Source organism: Oreochromis niloticus, linkage group LG12 (genome assembly GCF_001858045.2).
Source record: "Oreochromis niloticus isolate F11D_XX linkage group LG12, O_niloticus_UMD_NMBU, whole genome shotgun sequence".
NCBI classification, from domain to species: Eukaryota; Metazoa; Chordata; class Actinopteri; order Cichliformes; family Cichlidae; genus Oreochromis; species Oreochromis niloticus.
The window spans coordinates 35,729,783-35,750,298 of record NC_031977.2 but is presented as its reverse complement, the minus strand read 5'-3'; the positions used below and the strand labels follow the sequence as shown (position 1 = coordinate 35,750,298).

At 44.2% G+C, this 20,516-nt stretch overlaps 2 protein-coding genes across 2 annotated transcripts; both read left to right on the top strand.

Annotated features, from left to right (window-relative positions):
• Nucleotides 1-654: 654 nt before the first annotated feature.
• Nucleotides 655-4,032, top strand: dmrt3a (doublesex and mab-3 related transcription factor 3a). The gene is given in 3 exon segments (XM_003444479.5): nt 655-1,567; nt 2,740-3,374; nt 3,377-4,032. Coding segments are annotated over 3 exon segments (1,410 nt in total). The 5' UTR covers nt 655-1,167; the 3' UTR covers nt 3,752-4,032.
• Nucleotides 4,033-12,689: 8,657 nt separating this feature from the next.
• dmrt2a (doublesex and mab-3 related transcription factor 2a) lies at nt 12,690-15,990 on the top strand (the record flags this gene model as incomplete). Its single annotated transcript, NM_001279767.1, is given in 3 exon segments — nt 12,690-12,908; nt 14,207-14,309; nt 14,602-15,990. Coding segments are annotated over 3 exon segments (1,410 nt in total). The 3' UTR covers nt 15,708-15,990.
• Between the last annotated feature and the right edge of the window lie 4,526 nt (nt 15,991-20,516).

The window sequence follows — 20,516 nt, the reverse complement described above, 5'->3', positions numbered from 1 at the left end:
TAATATCGCACTAATATTGCACTAATATTGCAGTAATGTTGCAGTAATATTGCACTAATAATGCAGTAATGTTGCAGTAATATTGCACTAATAATGCAGTAATGTTGCAGTAATATTGCACTTATAATGCACTAATACTGCAGTAATATTGCACTAATATTGCAGTAATGTTGCAGTAATATTGCACTTATAATGCACTAATACTGCAGTAATATTGCACTAATATTGCAGTAATGTTGCAGTAATATTGCACTTATAATGCACTAATAATGCAGTAATATTGCAGTAATGTTGCAGTAATATTGCACTAATATCGCACTAATACTGCAGTAATATCGCACTAATATTGCAGTAATGTTGCAATAATATTGCACTTATAATGCACTAATACTGCAGTAATATTGCAGTAATGTTGCAGTAATATTGCACTAATATCGCACTAATACTGCAGTAATATTGCACTAATATTGCAGTAATGTTGCAGTAATATTGCACTAATACTGCAGTAATAATGCACTAATACTGCAGTAATATTGCACTAATATTGCAGTAATGTTGCAGTAATATTGCACTAATAATGCAGTAATATCGCACTAATACTGCAGTAATATTGCACTAATATTGCAGTAATGTTGCAGTAATATTGCACTAATAATGCAGTAATATTGCACTAATAATGCAGTAATATCGCACTAATATCGCACTAATATTGCACTAATATTGCAGTAATGTTGCAGTAATATCGCACTAATGCTGTAGTAATTTTGCACTAATATTGGAGTAATCTTGTAGTAATATTGTAGTAATGCTGTAGCTTCATTGATAAATCTGTAACATGAGGTTTGATTTCGGGTCCAGGGTCACGTGTTTGGCTCCAGCAGCGTGTGTCCGGTGCTTCGGGAGGTCGTTGCTGTTATCTGATCCTCGCAGGCGCTTTGACGCGTTTGGTTACTGCTCGTCTCCATAAGAGCGTGTGAGGCTGATGCGTATCAGTGCTGTCAGCTGAGGAAAGGTGGATCCTCCACTACAAGCCCACACCTCTCATCCTCCTCTTGTCATGCGTGCGGCACAGCAGCTCCATCCACCTCCACCTCTCTGACTGCTGCTGCGGCCGACGGCGACTCTCGCGCCCGCGTCCACGCTGGAAAACACGCTGAGCCCGAGGCAATGAACGGTTACGGGTCTCCGTACCTCTACATGGGGACTCCGGTGTCACAGCCTCGGGCCCCCCTCCAGAGGACCCCCAAGTGCGCGCGCTGCCGGAACCACGGCGTGCTGTCTTGGCTCAAGGGTCACAAGCGCTACTGCCGGTTCAAAGACTGCACCTGCGAGAAGTGCATCCTCATCATCGAGCGGCAGCGCGTCATGGCGGCGCAGGTGGCGCTCCGGAGACAGCAGGCAAACGAGAGCCTAGAAAGCCTCATCCCGGAGTCCCTCAGAGTGCTGCCCGGCATCGGCTTAGCCGGGACCGGCGAGGGGAATCAGCCAGCCCCGCCGAGGACCGAGGAGCTGGAGCTGAGGTGGAGCAGCACGGAGCCGGGGCAGCCCGGAGCACCGCTGTGCTCAGGTAGGAGAGAAGCGGGGAGAACAGGGGGGAGATATTTGACTCTCTAAACAATTATTGTTTGTTTGGAATGAAAAAAACAACAACAACAACTTCAAATTATGGGATGTTTTTTGATAAGAATATTTTTTAAGGCCTAAAACTCACAGTACAAACATTGTGACTTTATTATTTTAAAACTGTTTTCAGGTCAAACAAAAACGGATGTGAAATAATATAAAACCTGAAATGATCATTTCAACACTGCTCGCCGATCTGACTGCACTGATAAGGACACATTTAGCTGAAGTGAACGATACACATCACTCCGATTTCTGTGAAATAATCACGTGAATAAGAAGTTTCACTTTAAGATTCAGGAAACAGAGGAAGAGATGAGCTGTTTCTGAGGAAAGGAGCATTTTATAAAAACTGCAGTGAAATAAAACAAAGACGTTTTGACATTTTTAACAATACATTTAAAACAATATGAATGAATTCAGTTTTTAACAATGATTTGTTTAAATAATGACGCATATATAATTATTAATGACGTTATTTCTGCTGCTGAACTTTTAATCATTTTCTTCTATTTCACGCAGAAAATTTTAGTTTCTGGATATTTTTACATAAAATAAAATCTTTGTGCTCAGTTCTCGCTGACCTGCGTGGAAATTATTTCTGTGAGAGCCATTAAAGAATAATTACTTTCCATCCACCTGCCCGAATCACCTTTATTGCTCCTGACACTTTAAGCACAGATTCGGACACGCGCGCTTTTATTTCCTGCGTGACTGTAAAAGATTACAGTAATCAGCGGCGGACAGGCCCGATCGAATATAATCGCCATATTTCTCACAGGAGGTCAGCTTCGGATGAAATGTTGCCGAGCAACAGGCGATGTGTTTGCAAACTGCGGTCAAAGATCCCACGGCGCGCGCACTCAGCACTCTGCGTTAACAGCTTCTGTGAGGAGGCTCAGATAAATCCTCACACGTCTGCGTGTAGCGGACAAGCCGTGACACGCGATTAATGGCATGTTGCTTTTCCCCGTGAGGAGCGCGGAGGTGTTTGCACTGTGAGGCGGGGTGAGGAGCTCGCACTAACCGCCTGTGAGCTCACAGGTTTCGGGGGTGCTTAAAGTTTTCTGTGGATGCTGACACTCTTTCGTGATTTTGTGCATCTCTGACTCGCAGAGCCCACGGAGGACGGCGCAGACGAGGTTTCAGCAGGAGAGAACGGAGAGAGCTCCAGCGAGAAGGAGCAGGATGCGGTCAGCTCACCCGAGGCCTCCAAACCAAACTGCTACACCCCCGAGCCTCCGGGGACCCCCTCCCTGCCAGAGGAGAGCCGCTACGGCCTCCCTAAAGCCGGGAGCGCCGAGAAGGAGGCCAAAGCCGAGAGTCCGCAGAAGTACCCGGCCAGCCCCGCGGAGCAGGGCGTGCTGATCGAGGGCCTCGGCGGCTCCATTACGCTGCCCCTCAGCCTCCGGGCCAACCGGCCCCCGCTCGAGGTGCTCAAGAAGATCTTCCCCGCCCACAAGCCGCCGGTCTTGGAGCTCATCCTGCGGGGCTGTGGGGGCGACCTGGTGGGGGCCATCGAGGTGCTGCTGTCCAGTCGGAATCCTGACGCCAGCGCGCCACCGCACGCGGACGTGCACGCAGACGCGCTGGTGCTGCCCTCCAACGGACACCTGTTCGAGCCCGGGCTGGGCTCCTACCACCCGGCGTCCTCCTCTGCCAAGTGGTCCGTGGGCTCCGCCTTCCGGGTCCCGGACTCGCTGCGCTTCACCTCTGACTCCGCCGCGGGGGTGGTGTCCACGGGTGCGCTGGGGGTCCCCTGCAGCACCCGTCCTTCCCGCAGCCCACGCGCTACCCGCTTATGCTGCGAAGCTCTCTGACGCGCAGCCACGCGGGCCCCTTCGTGCACAACGACGTGACTCTGTGGAACTCCGTGGCCCTGCAGCAGCAGTACCAGCTGCGCTCCGCGGCGCAGTACGTGTCCCCGTTCCCCCCTGGCGCCCCTGGCGGGCCCGGGCTGTTCCGCGGCTCACCCCTCCTCCCCTCCAGGCCCTCCGAGGAGCCGCGCGTGGGCATCCAGGAGGAGGGGTGCCCGCTGGGGCCCAAGCCGGGCCTCTACTCCCCGGATGAGGAGTACGAGGAGCGCTCAGATTCCGCAGACTCCCGCATCCTGAACTCCTCCAGCTGAACCGGAGGCTGAGGAACATGTGTCACTGTGACAGGACGTGTGCGTGGACGGCATGGACTGTCCTGTTGAGCTGAGCCGTGGGAGCAATCACTCCGATGAACCTCAAACATCAGCCTCGCGCTTCCCACGCTGGACTCGACCAAAGCGGGTGAATGTAACAGACTCATTATTCTGAAAGCGTCTCAGCTGTTTCCTGTAAGCATGTGTAGTACTGTGAAATCTGCCGTGTCCGGATCACGGCTGCATGTCGAGTAATGCCAAATAAATGTGAGTAGTCCAAACGGATCAGGCTGTTTTCTTGCGTGTCGGCCTGCGCGCTCACACACACTCAGTCACGATTACACTAGACTACAACATGTCTGCCCACAGTCCGGCTTCACATCCACACATAAAACACGCGTGACACCAAAGGATAATAAGAAATAATACAGGCAAAATATGGAAACATTCACGATAATGATTTTGTTTTATGGAGCAGCAGAAATAATAAAACCTCAATTTGATCAGGACTGGAAACACTTAATATGTTTATGAGTGTTCTGTGGGCCTGATCTCTGTCACCCGTGGCACCGTCACCGCACTCCTCACAGACACGTGATGTTGTTTTTGTATTAAATGTTTTTATATCATCTATAAAACAGAAGGATCTGAAAGCAGCTTTAAAAAAATCTGATTTTCCTTTAAAAATAATTATTAATCTCAGTTTGGTTCGATGCATTAAAACATGAAATTATAAATATGATATTCATGTTATTTAAAATGATTAAAACCTCGTGAAACCCACTGTTTGGATATTTGGTGTCATATCGAAGATGTTTCTGTAAAAGTGAAAAACAAACACTGATCGTCATCAGACAGTGACGTCAGTCAGGCTGTCAGTGCTTTAAAAATCTCAAACACAATAATAAGAGCACGTGTCTCCCTCAGTGCTCGTGGTTCAGTATTTAAACCTGTGACGTGTTGATCATCTGCGCAGCTGCTGCAGACCAATCACATATTCCAGCTTTTAAACTTCCGCTTGTTCAGACGCTCCTTTCAAATGTGACAAATTCAAACCTGACCCAGCTAAGAGGAAACATCCGGATTAAGCAGCTGCAGCGGATTAAAATAAACATACGTGACTTTATAGTTACAACAGAGAAGTGACGGTGCTGTGAATAATCTGTGGATCAAAACTATCCACGCACGTGGGGGGAAAAATTGTTTTTACTCACAGAAATACAGAAATGAATATCCGCTCGTCCACGTTTCCTTCGCTCAGCGCGCGGCCCCTCACTGTAGTTAAACCTGTCACGTGCTGCCATCTAGTGGTGTCCTTTGTACATAAACCACAAACAGGCGCCGGTGACTCTCGTGACGTGGATAATGAAGCTTTTAAAAACAGTAAATGTAACGAAGACGAGTGATGTGAGAAAACCCACAGAATACCTGACAGTGTGGGCAGGAAAGAGGAAGCTGAACCCCTGCCTTGCTCATGGACACCTCGGCAACTGTTTCTGAGCTTTGTGACAGCGCAGTGATATTTCCTCGTGTGCTGCTCGCCACTGTTTTTACTGCACTACAGTCACCTGATAGCTTTACAAATTAAAATGTGGATGCAAAACACGAGAGAAGCTTCAGAGTGATCTTATATATGTAGAAAGACACGTGAAACCAGAATAAAATAATCTGTCTGTTAATTTGGACATTTTGTTTTGATATTTTCAAGACTGATACCATTTTATTATTGAGTGATTTAAGAATCCGATTGACCAATATTATTATTTTGTCTTTCAGACTCATGAAACACAAACAGATTTTACTAACATTCATGTGCAGTTACATATTTCTGAGGCTTTACTGACATAATATAACTATGCCATTTAAAAATAATCTTTGTTTTACTGATTAATTGTTTGCAATATATGGACTCAGACTCAGGTGTGTTTCCAACAGGGAAGCTGCAGAGCGCCCTCTGGTGGACAAACTGCAAAATAACAAGCTTTTATTTTCTTCTGCCAGTTCTTAATTATTATTATTATTATTATTATTATTATTATTATTATTATTATTATTATTATTATTATTATTTGCTTTTACTGGACATTATATGTACCACAATGATATTGACAAATAGGAGCTCTGGCCTCAGCCCTGCATCTTCAGCACATAAACATTTATTCCATTAATTGATGAATTTACCAAATATTTTCTTTTAAAAAACTACTTTAAAAAAGTAACATGTGACTCATTAATGGATTTTATACCTAATATTTAAGTGGGAACACTTTTAACGTCAACTTAATTTTGTAATTAGTTTCTCTTTCTTCTTCTTCTTCTTCTTCTTCTTCTTCTTCTTCTTCTTTTTTTTTAGCTCCAGCTGAGATTTTTGGACTCCTGGAAGGAAGAAATGTGGAAACTGAATTATAAATACAAAAATAAATAAATAAATACAAATGACAATCCATCGAATTTTCAGACAGCCACTCTTCCTGCACTATTCATTCATTTTCATGAAATCTGGCTCTTTTGAACTGGAATCAATTTCATCACTGCTCTGACCTTTGACCTTTCCAATAGCAAGAAATATGTAATGCTACGGGTTTGGCTTTAACCAAGTCATACTGCTCAGTCTCTTTTACAGGAAGCTGTTGAAAGACTCAGTGAAATGCATTAACTGTGCTGTGCTCACATTATGAAATGATTCAGCGTGTTTGGATGTGGAGCCATCGTGTAGCCAACACACATGCATGTCATCATATTCCCGGTAAAACTGACCTTTCTCAATGTCACAACATCCTGACCTGACAGGCTGGGTGCATCTGTGTGTGTGTGTGTGTGTGTGTGTGTGTGTTGCTATGCTTTCTAATATAATTTCACATATCCTGAATACTTAAATTGCTACATAATGACGAAAGGTTAAATATTACCATATCAAGCAAATGAGAAAACCTCAGCTGATAATTAATGACTAAAATTGAGCTAAACAGCGTAACCAGCTGTAAAATGTAAAAAATTAAATATCTTTTAAGCTAATGTAATTAAAACCCCACAATAAGAAATAAAATTTACATCCAAAGCAGAAGACTTTTGATCAAATGCGGACTAGTAATATTAATCAATAGTGTAATTATAGTAAAAAATTAAAGAGCTGGTGGTTAAATGATCTGGGCTCTTAAAAACAATGAGAGGAACTTTTACATCATCAATTGTTGTAATCTTTTTTTTTTCCTTTTTTTTTGGTGGAGTAAAAATAGCAGAACATCGTTGGATTTCTGGCTGCAGGCTGCCGCCCAGTGGACAACAGAGGAATGTCAGGTTTTAATCTTAAAAACTTCACATTCCTGTAGCACATGATTGTGTGGTAAAAATTTCTATCCACCTAAATAATGTTTTAAATAAAATATTTTTACATAAAAGTGAAACTCGGATAAAAGGAAAGTTTTCTGGATATGATACAAGTGTAATTCACAAAAATCACAATGATATTATTCTCTAAATGAAAGTGTGGGGAGGGGGGAGCTTGCAATAGAAGTAACATCTTTTATTCAGAGCATCGATAATGTTAGTGCAAACTCAGACTGAAGGCATATAAGTTTACTTTAAAGCTGCTTCTGTTTCTCACAGATAAAATGTCCTAATTCTCACATGATGACCAGCAGTCAGATTACAGGGACCTGGCTGAGTGCACCAAATGCAGATGAAAGTAAAAAGCGTGGATGAGGCTTGTCAGGCAGCTGTAGGACACGTCCTCCTGTTTGTTGCACATTGGCCATGAGAGGTCGAGGTGTCAGCCTCCTTCAGACAGAGACAAATGTCGCCCCGCCTGGTTTTCTATTCAGCTGCATGTGTTGTCGGTCCATCAGAGGCTAATTAACATAGCAGGATCCCCAGTGATCCCACGCTGCTCGTTCTGTCTATACACAGCTCCTGTTACACTTTACGGCACGCACAGCAGGACGCTTCCAACGAGATGCTGCTGTTTCAATCAGGCCCAAAGTAAACTGGACAGCATGTGAGGACTGTGTGTCTGTATCCACGCAAAGGTCATATCAGCCAAAATCGCTGCTTCCTGCACGATTCCACATGAAGCCCAAATAAACAATGCAGTTAATACATATCTGTGCATGCCGTGGGAATGAAAAAATCCTTTAATGTTCTGAAAACTGTAATTAAAATTATTTTTATGATGTCATATTGGACCTGAACTCTGTCTTCTTATGTTTGTTTTTGGGGAAATACCTGGAACAGGAAAATCAAAGGCAGGGAGTCACTCCCACAAAACAACAACAACAAAATGTGGAAAACTATTCCTAAAATGTTTATGGAATAATACTAAAGAGACACCATTCGAAGGTTCAGACGACTAAAAGTCATGAGATGACTAATGACTCACGGTTATCACAAGCTGAACGTCAGGAACATCAAAACTGAGTCAATACTTTCTGTATTGTTACATTTATGACATTGGAGAGGGAACAAAAACTAAGATTTCCTGGTTTCAGGAAAGACACGTGGAACTCTCTAAAGAAGTCACAGGCCAGAAACACCTAAAATGCTTCAAAATCACTCCAGGATCCAGGAAAACTAATCAAAGATCCCAGGATTCCTGAGGTGATCATGGAATTTGTTCAAGGATCCCTGGACTTCCTTGTAATAACCTCTGAAATTGCTCAGTGGAGCAAATCTGTCTTACAACATCCCAAAAAAGTTGAGGTGTGTTGCAAAGCACCTAAAATTAATATCTCATTAACTCATATTTTTTTTTTTTCTTTTTATGGGGTGGCTGTAGCTCAGGTGGCAGAGCAGGTCAGCCACTAATCAGAAGGTCGGTGGTTCGATCCCAGGCTGCATCCTGGCTGCATGCCAAATATCCTTGGGCAAGATACTAACCCCATGTTTGCCTACTGGTGGTGGTCAGAGGGCCCGGTGGCGCCTGTGTTCGGCAGCCTCGCCTCTGTCAGTGCGCCCCAGGGCAGCTGTGGCTACAATGTAGCTTGCTATCGCCAGTGTGTGAATGTGTGTGTGAATGGGTGAATGACTGAATGTAGTGTAAAGCGCTTTGGGGTCCTATGGACTAGAAAAGCGCTATACAAAATGCAGGCCATTTACCATTTTTCCTCAAAGCTTCTTTGGAAAGCACTCACTGGTCTAAACAGACCAGTGCAATTTTTATGAAATTCCATCAGTGATTCCCAGAGTCCTCAGCTAACTGTTTTATAAACACCCCTGTGCACCCCAACCTCTGCAACCCCCACCCTCCAACAAGCTCCTAAAATAAAATAAAAAAACTGAAAAAATAAATAAATAAAATTCATATATGTCTGTGTGTGTGTGTGTGTGTGTGTGTGTGTGTGTGTGTGTGTTGAAACCACTCCAGCTCCCGTTTGATCCACACAGAATTACCAAACGGATGTGTTGATACACCTTAGAGCTCCCAGAGTCCTCCTGAACTCACTGAAGGTGGTCTATGAACATAAACTGGCCTGGAATCCTGATACATTCCAGACCCTGCAAGGATCTCCCTGCACTCCTTCGGTGTGTCATTAATTTATTTAAAGGCCCTGGAACTTTGAAGCTTTTTAAAGTTTTGAAAATTCAAGACAACAAAATCTTCAGGCGTCTTAATTCGCAGAGCTCAAAGATTCCGGTTAAAATTTCAGGAGCATTTGGGTGAAAATATTATCTTCCAGGTCCTTTTCTGTGTAAAAAAATCATCAGATTAAAGTGTGCCTCCTTGTGTTTCCATGCCTTGCTAGTTTTTGCGCAGATAAGCGAACACCCACGAAATGATCAAATTCTACAGCGGATAAAAATATCAAAATTAATAAATAATCAATGGAAAAAAAATCAGGACTCCCTGCAAAGACCCTTTAACAAGCTACATTTCTTAAATAAAATTAAAGATCCCTGGAAAATCCTTATGCGGAGTTCAGCTAAAACCTGGAAATTCCTTGTGGGCCTTGGAAATTCACCAAACATCCTTTAGATTAACTCCTTAAAGCCTACAACTGTTTCACGGATCCATATAATTCCTTCAAGGAACCCTGAAGAGTTCAAAAATAACCCCCTCTGGAAAGTCATTCAAAGACCTCCAGGCCGTGACGTCCACATTTCACCTGGAGGGTCCGTCTCTGCGCGGACCCGCCTGTCCGGCCCTCCGGCCCGCTCTCAGATCAAAGCATTCCCGGTGTGGAAGCAGCAGCCGCGGGTGGGCTGCTCGTAACCTCCGCAGTAAATTAAGACGAAGAAGCAAATAAAGCTGCACCTGCGGACCCGACCGGCTCACCTTGAACACGTGGAGGAGGCGCTCAGAGTCCGCGTGCCAGAAAAGCCCAAAGCGGGACCTTTAGGAGGGGAAAGGGGAGCAGGTCCTCCGTGAAAATAAGGGATAAAGATCTGAACTCGTCACGAGAAATAAAGAGCTAAAAAAAGTCTGTAACTATATTTATATTTGAACCGGGAAAAAAAATCATATTAATGGAATTATTATATTATCATAATGATAATGAAAATTCTAAACAGATTAAATGTAATTTAAGAAAATATCTTTTAATATTACGCATGCGCACAGTGACAGTAAATTAAAAACGTGGACTTTTTTAGTTTGAAAAAATCCCGCAGGACAGAGTCCCACGGCCTTCTTTCTTATTGCAGCACATGCGTGACATTAACTCGCAGCAGCTCTTTTAAGTCGGACAAAGAGCTGCCGCTCACTGTGAAGGCCTGTGTGCGCGTGTGCGCGTGGGCATTGTCCCGCAGTCAGTTCCCGTGAAAGTCGGTTGACAATGAATAAATGGTACGTGTCCGTGTTTTTGTCTTTGTGAGGCTGACTCTCAATCAGCAGTTCGCAAACAAAGATGCACGCGTCCAAGGCCCACGTTCAGTCATCAGTGTCACGGGTGAAAAAGAAAATGAGGACCACAGAGAGAGCACTCAGACACCCCGGACTTCATCTCAGTCCGTTTATAGCATTAAAGGAGAATTATGAGGATGGATTTCCAAAGTAAAAGCAGCGAATAACTGCTTTTATAATAATCAGGCTGGTTCAGAATATTCATATATTCTGTATAACGTGGGTATCTCTGCTGGTCTGAGGCACATTTGGGCCTCCGTATGCTCCAGCTGCTGTTTTGTGTGGGGCTCCTCTTCATGCTGACACGGTGGGTTTTTCTCTCAGGTGTGATTGTTGTGAAAACACGGTAATCTTCCCCGGTTATCTGTGCCAGCTGCACGGACTGTAACAACCTGCAGGACACCTGTATCACCCCGCCCACCCCCCTGTCTCTGGGCAGAGGCCCAGCAGCTAATGCAGGGCAGGCTGCACCCTGATCGTGATCAACCTCCGTTTATAAAATGTTGTTACGGCAGTAAAAAACAGAAAAAAGAAAAAAAGAAGTCCAAAATCTGTGATAAATCCGGTATTTCTCACAGCCTCTGATGACGCGAGCTGTTCGTAGGCCTACAGAATAATGACGTCAGGAAGTGAATCCTCCAGGTTCAATCTTTATAATATCTCTACAATATCTCTCTTCTCTTTTTAAAGGCTTACTGATCAATAAATGACAGTTTTTGTCATTTACTCACTGAAAGTTACACTTTTGGAAAATTCTGTTTATTTTGTATTTTTCTTTTTCAGCTGAAAACTAAAAAGCTCGATTTTCATGAAGCGCAGAGGACTGTGAGTCGGGCCTAAAGCAGCATGCTCCGTAAACCTGAAATTAAAGGCAGACATGTGACATGATAAAGTGCTGAGCTGGTGTCCTGAACGGCTTTCTCTTTTTAACACCTTCCCCCTTCGGCCTCTCTTTCCTGGAAAGTGACCTCCTGAAGTAACCGCAGGGCGCTCGGTGCTTGTGGCCGCTGAGAGGACTCCGCCCGCCCCCTGCATAACTGCTCCTGCTCCTATTGGCTCTTTGCGTGTTTGTAAATGAGCCAATCAGAGGGCAGCCTGCTTCGGTTCATAGCGGTGTGTCTCCTTGTGTCCGAGTCAGAGGAAAGTTGGACGCGTCCTCGGTGCGGTCTGCGTTTATCCGCTCAATTAACGGCTAATTACAAGCTGGAGTCTGGACCGTGTGTGTGTGTGAGTGTGTGTGTGTGGCGTTCATCACGGTGTTAACGACGTTTCCCCGCCCTGCTGGACTCCTGGAGGTAAAATTCGTTCCGTTTTTAAAAAGTTTTTCTCGGCTCAGTCGCTCAGAGCTCAGTCGCAGTTTAATTAAACCGGTTTAATTAAATTAAACCTGTTTAATTAAACTCTGTGAGCTTCGCCCGGAGTCAGTCTCACGCACTTATCCCGGGTTATGTGACAAACTGCTGTCACAGCATCACGTTAAACTCCTCTGAGATCCATCAGACTGTTGGATTTTTACTAGTTCTGGTTTATTAAGGCCTCACTTTCTCTGATTAGAAACTGCTGTGTTAAAAGTTTTCACAACTGTAAATAAAAATAAATAAATAAATGTTAACCACGTCTTTTAATTCCAAACTTCAAGCTGTTTGGAATAAAAAAACCAAAACAAAACAAAAAACCCGACAGATTTATTATTTTCTTTTTATTCTTATAGGATAATCTACTTACTGAACTAAAAATATTTTATTATTATTATTATTTTTTAAATAAGAAATGACAGTCCTGAAAGTTTGGGATAATTCATGAAACTGTCCAGATGAGGAAATGGGAATGTTAGGTGTGTTAAGTCTGACAAGCTGGTTATATTTACACATTTGAAGTGCCAGTTTTTCTCACCCGATCATAATCTAATAACTCATATTCGTCTCCAGGTACAAACTGGCTTTAAATCCGGCAGAGATGTCCGAGAACTCCGGGTGTGAGCTGGAGATCGACGTGGAGAGCCTGGAGACGGAGAGCGAAGAGCTGGCCGACTCCTCCGAGCGCCCCGGCTCTCCGCAGCTCGGCCACGCCGCCTCAGAGGACGACTGCCCCGGCACCAAGAGCCGCGACAGGGCGGGCCCCATGTGCGCGGGTGACCAGAGGAAGCTGAGCCGCACGCCGAAGTGCGCCCGCTGCCGTAACCACGGCGTGGTGTCCTGCCTGAAGGGCCACAAGCGCTTCTGCCGCTGGAGGGACTGCCAGTGCGCCAACTGCCTGCTGGTGGTGGAGCGGCAGCGGGTGATGGCGGCACAGGTGGCCCTGAGGAGGCAGCAGGCCACGGAGGTGAGACTGAGGGTGGTGTGTGGTGGAGGTGCTGTGCTGATGCGTTCAGGTGCTTCGTGCTAATAACACAGCAAGGACTCACGTGTGTGATGAAGCTGTCTCTGGTTAATCAGCTGCTTGCTTGGAAGTCTGAGCCTGGATCACTGCTGCCCTGCAGCTCAGGGTTTTCAGTGGAAAATTTGAAATCCAAACATATTTATCTTCTCACACTACACAGCGAGTTGTGGCACTTGGAGCAGCTACAGTGACCTGTGGCCTTTGACCCCTTTCTCAGTGTTAGTGAATCAGGCCTTGCTTCTGTGCAGTGTGGCTGTGATCGCAGCTTCTGTTGTGTCACACGTGACCAGAATGCACAGAAATGCTGAAGTCCTTCTTTTGTAAACAGGGTCGTTTCTGCTTTTGTCTGTGGGAAAGTTGAGCGCTTCTTCGGCTTCATGTTGTTTTTGATAACTGCGGCACATTTGCACACTGTCCTTTCTGCTACACTGGAAGAAAAAGAAAATCGCCGCGTTGATTCTTCCAAAGTTTTTATAAGAACCTGAACCCTTCAGAAGCGCAGTCAGTGTTATTTTAAAGGCTCTGTGTTCAGGCTTGCAGCTGATCAGATTAAAGCCGAGGCTCAGTGTTCAGCGGTGAATGCAGTCGCTCAGCGTGCACTTTATATCGCTTTGTTAGCTTCACTGAACAAACACGAATATAAAGGGACATCCGAGGAGCCGTTGGAGGTTTTTGAGGCTCATTCAGCAAATGAAGGATATTTTGGTTTTTCCCAAATAAAGGCTTAGGAAGAGAATTTAAATAAAATCACATAAAATCCCAACTGTTTCATGTGTGTGTGCAGCTGTGTTAAAAATCTGCACATATTTCTGTAAAAGAGAAAAACTGTTACAGCGCCAGAATTTTAAAGACGAGACCAGATGAATGTTTCCCAGTGTGTGTAATCAGCTGAGCTCCTGTTAAATATCCTAGTTTATATCTGTAACAAACACTTTCTCTCATTTCTGTTACTGCAAAAAAATAAAAAATAAATGTGTTAAATGTTAGATTGATTTGTTAGGCCTGCATCTCCGTCCACTTTAGGGCTGTTTTGAGGCCTTTTTAAGGCTGTAATAACAGGAGAAATGTGTGTCGCTGCTCATATTTTATCTGGATTATTATTAAGAGGCTGGTTTTTATTATCCAAACATGCATGAGACTTGGACCTTAGCCGTGAAAAATCAGTTATTTTAACAAGGATTAAGGTGAACAGTCTGACAGCGTCTTTTAAATGTTTTTCTTTTGTTTCTCTAATTTCTCAGGATAAGAAAGGCATATCCGGGAAACCAATTCCTGCAGAGAGGAGGACGATATATCAGCGACACATCCGACCGTCCACCATGCTCGCCAAAAGCATCCTCGAAGGTACGGCTCAGACAAAAAGAACACGTTTTATTTGATTCTTTGGAGATCTGCTCCTCTCTTCTGCCTCTCCTTACAGCTTAGATTTCTTTTTCCTTTAACACCGAAGGGGCGATAAGGACGTGCTAACATCTGTATGCAGTAAAACTTTGGCACGTGATACGCTAACTCATTTAGCAGTATTACAACGTATAAATGGCTAATTAGATTATTATCTATGTTTGGTGTCATAATATAATTCCAAACACACTCGATGCCATAAAAGTTGAAGTAAATGTTTGTTTTTCGATGACAGGATATCGCCCGGTGCAGTCTGATCCATTCCTGGCAGCCAACCCGTCTCTTCCCCCACCGCTGAGCGACCGCATGAGGAAGAGAAGGGCTTTTGCAGACAAGGAGCTGGAAACCATCATGCTGGAGCGGGAGTACAAAGAACGAGAGCTGATGGAGAACAACCAGGGGGCTCCAGGCTCTCTCCTCTTCCCCAACGGCTTGGTCCACCACTCGTCTGAGTACAACTCCTACAAGTCGGCCTACTCGCCGGCAGCTCCGGTCGAGCCGCAGCCCAAAGAGCTGTGCAGCTTCCTCACCCCTAACTGCCTGGATCTGAGCATGCAGTATCCCTCGACCCCTGGGAACGTCGAGCTCATCTCCTCCAACGTCAGCGTGGCGACCACCTACCGCCATTACCCGCTGCAGCCGTCGCGAGGTGGCTTCGTGATGTGGCCCCGCGGCGCAGCCAACCTGGGAGACGCTCTTCTGTACCAGCAGTGCCTGTTCAACGCCACGGCGGTGCAGAACATGAAGCCTGGTGCTGTGTGGGAGCCCAAAGCAATGCCCGCTGAGAGTCAGCCACCAGAGCAGGAGGCCGCGGCCGCGCTCGCTGCTAAATTGGAGGGATCCCGAGCCGCTGCTCTGCAGGACTTATCAGACCCTCAGAGGCCCGATCCCAAACCTCCTGCCATCACCCAGGGGGAGCAGAGGGAGTGCTCAGCCTTCTCTCCTCCTAAGAGGAGCTTTGGACAATCTTTCCCCAACCACCCTCATTCCCAAAACTCCAGCCAAGTCCTCAACAAGTTGAGCAAGGACAATGCTAAGCCTTCCATGAAACTCAACTCCTTTCACTCCCTCATCCAGCACTCGCTGAGTGAAAAAGCCAGCGGCGGGTCCGGGCCAGAGCTCAGAGCTCCGTACTGCAAGGAGCTGTTAGAGGAGGCGGCCCGCAAGTACAGGGAGAGCTCTGCCAAAGACTTTCAGGCGGTAAAACTCACAGACAGGTATGCCAAAGACTTTCTGTCGAAGCCTGTAGGGACCAAGATGGCGCCCAGCGAGTCTCTGTCCTTCTCCGTGGAAGCCATCCTGAAACGGCCCACGCCCGCCATAAGTCGAGCATTCCATTAAAATCCACGAGGTGTCCTTTGTTGCACTATAAACACGAGGCTTGTCTCAGCCAGAGATCAGCTTCAGCTGCGGTTTTTGGGGTCAAATGATCATGTAAACATAAGCACTGCATCAGAAGATAGACCAGTTTGAAATGATTGTTTTTTTTTCAGTGTAATATTTATGTACAGTGTATAATATTTTACACAAGCATGTTTGAATAACTTTATTTGTGTTGAGTATTTAAACACGATGTCGATGTTTCCCTCATGTCAATAAACTTTATAAGACTGAACTCTTTCCATAAAAAGTGTCCGATGTCATTTTATACTCGAGTTGTGACGCCTGGAAGTGCGAGCGGGTTTTTGTTTAGGTCAGAAGTTAGTCTGCACCGAGCGATAAACGACTGCGGCCGGACGCCAAACGTCCGACAGATAAAATCAGATCACAGAAACACGAAGAACTAAAGTCCTCTGATGGATTATATAAGAAAATACACACAACCCTAATGTTTTTTATCATTTTTTCATGTTGCACTATTAATAATTTAATATCAGGGCTTAGAATTAAAACTTAATTTTGTAACATCTCACATGTTTTGTGTGCATTAAAAGCATAAATTCAGATGAGCTTTTCCTCAACTATAATCTTTAATAAAAAAGGGAACCAGATTGACAGACTACAGTCCTGCAGACATTTTAACCTGACTTTTCCATAACGTGGTTAAAAACTCGTTTCGTTGACCTTTGCACTTTTGTCGTTTGCAGGGTCACTAAAGTTTTTACAGTAACTCTGCAATAACTAAAATATGTTTCAAATAAATGTAGCGGACAACATCCCGTCACTCCTGCAAAGCCTCAGTGAAAAACTATGAAAAAGAATATTCCAGGAATGTTTTTATCACTAGAGGTTTTGCACAAAGACAAATTTCACAAGTAAAACACATAAATGAGGTGTGGATGTGACAGAGTGGATGTAGACTAAATATGCTCTTCAGGGGCTGAAACACGATATCGCCTCATAAATCTGCGAGCAGCATCATCTCATCCGTTCATGATGCATTTCTCCACTCATTCCTTTCCACTTACAGCCTCTCAGCGTGTGTGTGTGTGTGTGTGTGTGTGTTGAAAGGAAGCTCCAAACACGGGTTTCACATGAGCAGCAGAACACTGATCCGTGCAATAATGAACAAGACAGGAGGTTAAAAAAAAGTCACTAATCTCTTGTTTCTGGCGCAGACGTTTCATCGGCATGAATCTGCAGCTAAACCACTCGCCTGATAAAAAGAAGCATTTTTCTTTGCCTTTACTTTTCTTTAAGCCTGCTGAGACATCTCGCGTAAAGCAGAGACTGTGGGGGTGTGACTGTCTTAAACAGCTTCCTCGTTGCTGCTGTAATTGGATTTGGCCAGACGATGACATTTTGTGTCACCGATGACGACTTACATCACTTTAAGTAGCCTGCGGTTGCACTTTGTTTTTCACTATGTGTGTGTGTGTGTGTGTGTACATGATTAGACATCTTTGTGAGGACAGAAAACTGGCATGTTACTATACTTGTGGGGACCAACAGTCACTTATGGGGACTAAATGCTTGTGTCCACGAGTTTGAGGCATTTTTGAGACTCAAAATGTGGTTTTAATGTCAGGGTTACGGTTAGGTTATGGTTGGGTTTAGGCTGAGCGGCTAGCATTATGTCAGTGAGATGTCCTCACTAAGCTATGAAAACAAATATGTGTGTGTGGGTATGTTTACATACCTTCTTGGGGACCATGTGGACATATCTGCATTGTGAGGACGATTTGGCTCCTACTTTTAAACTTCGATGTGGCTTTAGGTTCTTTTTGCGCGTTGACACATAGTTTTGCTGACTAACAAAACAGACTGTATAACGTCATAGTTGTAGCCACTGGACTGCATTAAACATGTAATAAACATGCTGGGCTGATTTCAGTGAACGGTGGATCTGACTGTGAAATCATGAGATGCTGCTCATGTATACTAGTAGCAACTCCCATCCTAATGAATACCCTGCATTATTGTCCTACAGTACTTTTTACAGTATAAAACTCATCATGTTGTATTCAGTAATGCTAAAAATTTGGTTTTGAAACCCAGGAGGGTTAATGAGGTCAAAGAGCAGCTGGTCTTTCTGCAGCCAGTGGAGTCGCCCCCTGTTGGTCATTATGCAGCGGTCCCCAACCCGGGCCGCGAGAGTTAAGGCTTGGGTGTAAAATTTATGGTTTTCAGGGTTTTTATAGTTAACTCGGTTTACCTGGGTCTTTTCCTGTGTTGTAGTTGTGTGTCTTATCTTGAAAGAAATGTTTCAATTACCATAGCGACCAGAGAGCATTAAGGGACAGAGAGGAGGATGTTACTCTCAGTGTTGTTGGCGCATTTCAGGAGGATGCTGCTAATAAAGTTACACAATTACACAGTGAATTCGTGTTTATTATTATATTTACGAAATACCACAGTTTTTGTCTCGGTCGTATCATTTTATTTTGTCGTATTTATCCGCGACATCTTAAAGGCCAGTCGTGAAAATATTGTCTGACATTAAACCGTCCTGTGGCGCATAAAATGTTGGGAACTGCTGCTCTAAGGTGCTTCAGTGTTCCCAAATCACAACAACAGTCGCCTCAAGGCGCTTTATATTGTAAGGTAGACCCTACAATAACACATACAGAGAAAAACCGACAGTGGGAAGGAAAAACTCTCTTTTAACAGGAAGAAACCTCCGGCAGAACCAGGACACACGGGAGAGATTACACTTCTGCTGGTTTGGGAACGCCAAAAAGAGCTGGAGGAAGTGGCATCTGCACTTCGACTACTACCTCCGTGCCCTGGACTCAGAAATGGTTTTTAAATTTTAGATTAAAAAATGATTCTTCAGCGTTATCTTGTGTTTTGTTTCTCATCTTTCAGTAGAAGCAGCAGAAGAAGCCTCCCCTCGGTCCTGGCCATGCTCACGCTTTGACCTGTCAGCGGTAGGTTAGTGTCTTTTAGCGTCTCGTGTTAGTTTTCCCGTCTGTCCTCTGCTCATTCACAGATTGTTTTCACCTGTGGTTGATTGTGTGCACCTGTTTCTCTACTGTTTACTCAGCAAACACTTTCTCAGGAGTTTATGGTATCCGTTGCTAGTTCTAAGTATTATTGAACATAATATCACGATCATTTTGCAACATCCCTCTTAGAGTTAAAAAGCAGGATGAAGCAGTGTACGATTTAGGGCAAGCTTACCTTGTGGCTACAAGCTGCTACCGTATTTCATGCAGTGTCCTCAGTTTCTCTGTTAAAGTCACCATTTATTTGTCAGGTCAAAGAGGTAAGAGGTTTAACTCAAGGATTCACAGCGAGACTGGGAAGCGATGGGGCACGTCTGGACGTGGCTACAGCCATCTTCTTAATACATTGTATTCATGCTGTTCATAGTTCACTGAGACACTGTAAGCAGGGTGTTGTGGATTAAACATGGTTTACAAAGTGTAACTGAATATGAGAGCTTAACGTTTTAAAAATGTTGACTATATCAGGCTGTGTTTTCATTCTTTCATTATTTATACAGCCTTTTAGAGGTTAAATATACTCTATCTATAGCCCCAAAGGATCAAATCTGACATGTACTCAGAGCACAATGAAGACAGTGTTTTATCTATGACTTATCAATGTGTGTGTGTGTGTGTGTGTGTGTGCTCTGCAGAAGGTGACAGTGTTTGTCTGCTCTAACTGCCACTGATAAGTATCTGCTGAAGTCCTCACAGTCTCATTCCCAAAGTGTGCGATTTAGCATGTCAGCAGAGAGAACTGGTTTGTTAAGTCGCTCCCCTGGGGTCCTCTCCCATCGCCCCTCACCCTTCCACCCGCCCCTTATCAGCAGTTGTAGTTCACACAGTAGCATTTTGTTTAGCGTACACAGGTGTCGTTTGCCATTTAGAGACTTCAGTCACTCTCCTTCATGCTGTGATGCTGGGAAAAGGAAAACACACACACACACACACACACACACACACACACACACACACACACACACACACCTGTGGGAATTCAGTCTTTCATGGCTCTTGTTTCAAGGCAAACAGCAGAGCAGAGGTCACTGAATGCATTTGTTGCTCATACAGTCTGATGTCCATGTTAAACATGGCTGCACTTCAGTGCTCACACATTCATTCCACTCACATTCAGGATATGTATAAAAAACTAAGCACTGCCGCTCTATTGTTGACTAAAGCGTGACGATAAAGTATATTTTCTCTGACAATAACCTGCTGATGGTTATTAATCATCAAAATAATACTTTATGTTCTCCTTTGCTGGCTGTTGTTTAATTTTGGGGATTCAAAAAAATCCAAATGACCATACTGAGCTAACATGAGGATACTTTTTTTAAAGGGTGTGTCTCTAGTTTTAGCTGGAAGCATTTGGTTTCCATCAAGAGGAAATCTCAGTCCCTCAGTCCCCACAGACTACCATGTTAGGATGTCCAGCAGAAATAAACAGGAAACTCTTTGCACAGTTTGTTGGTGCCTTTTGCACATTTGTAATTTTGTGAAAACTTCACGGCTTCCTGAGCACTTCATTGTGCAAACAGCTTTTTTCATGCTTTACTTTGCACTAAATTTGCAGATTTGTGTGTCTGATTTTGCACCTGCACAGTTTATGAATGCAGCTCATTATCAAAGCTTATTAATGGTAGCTGATAATTTAACAATGCACCCACCAAATTAATTATGCTTTTGGTGCAGTTTTGTTGTGAGCGTCCATTCACTTCTAAACAGTAAAAAAAGGCTTATAGAAAATGCAGATGGTGTCCTTATTCTGAAGTCATTA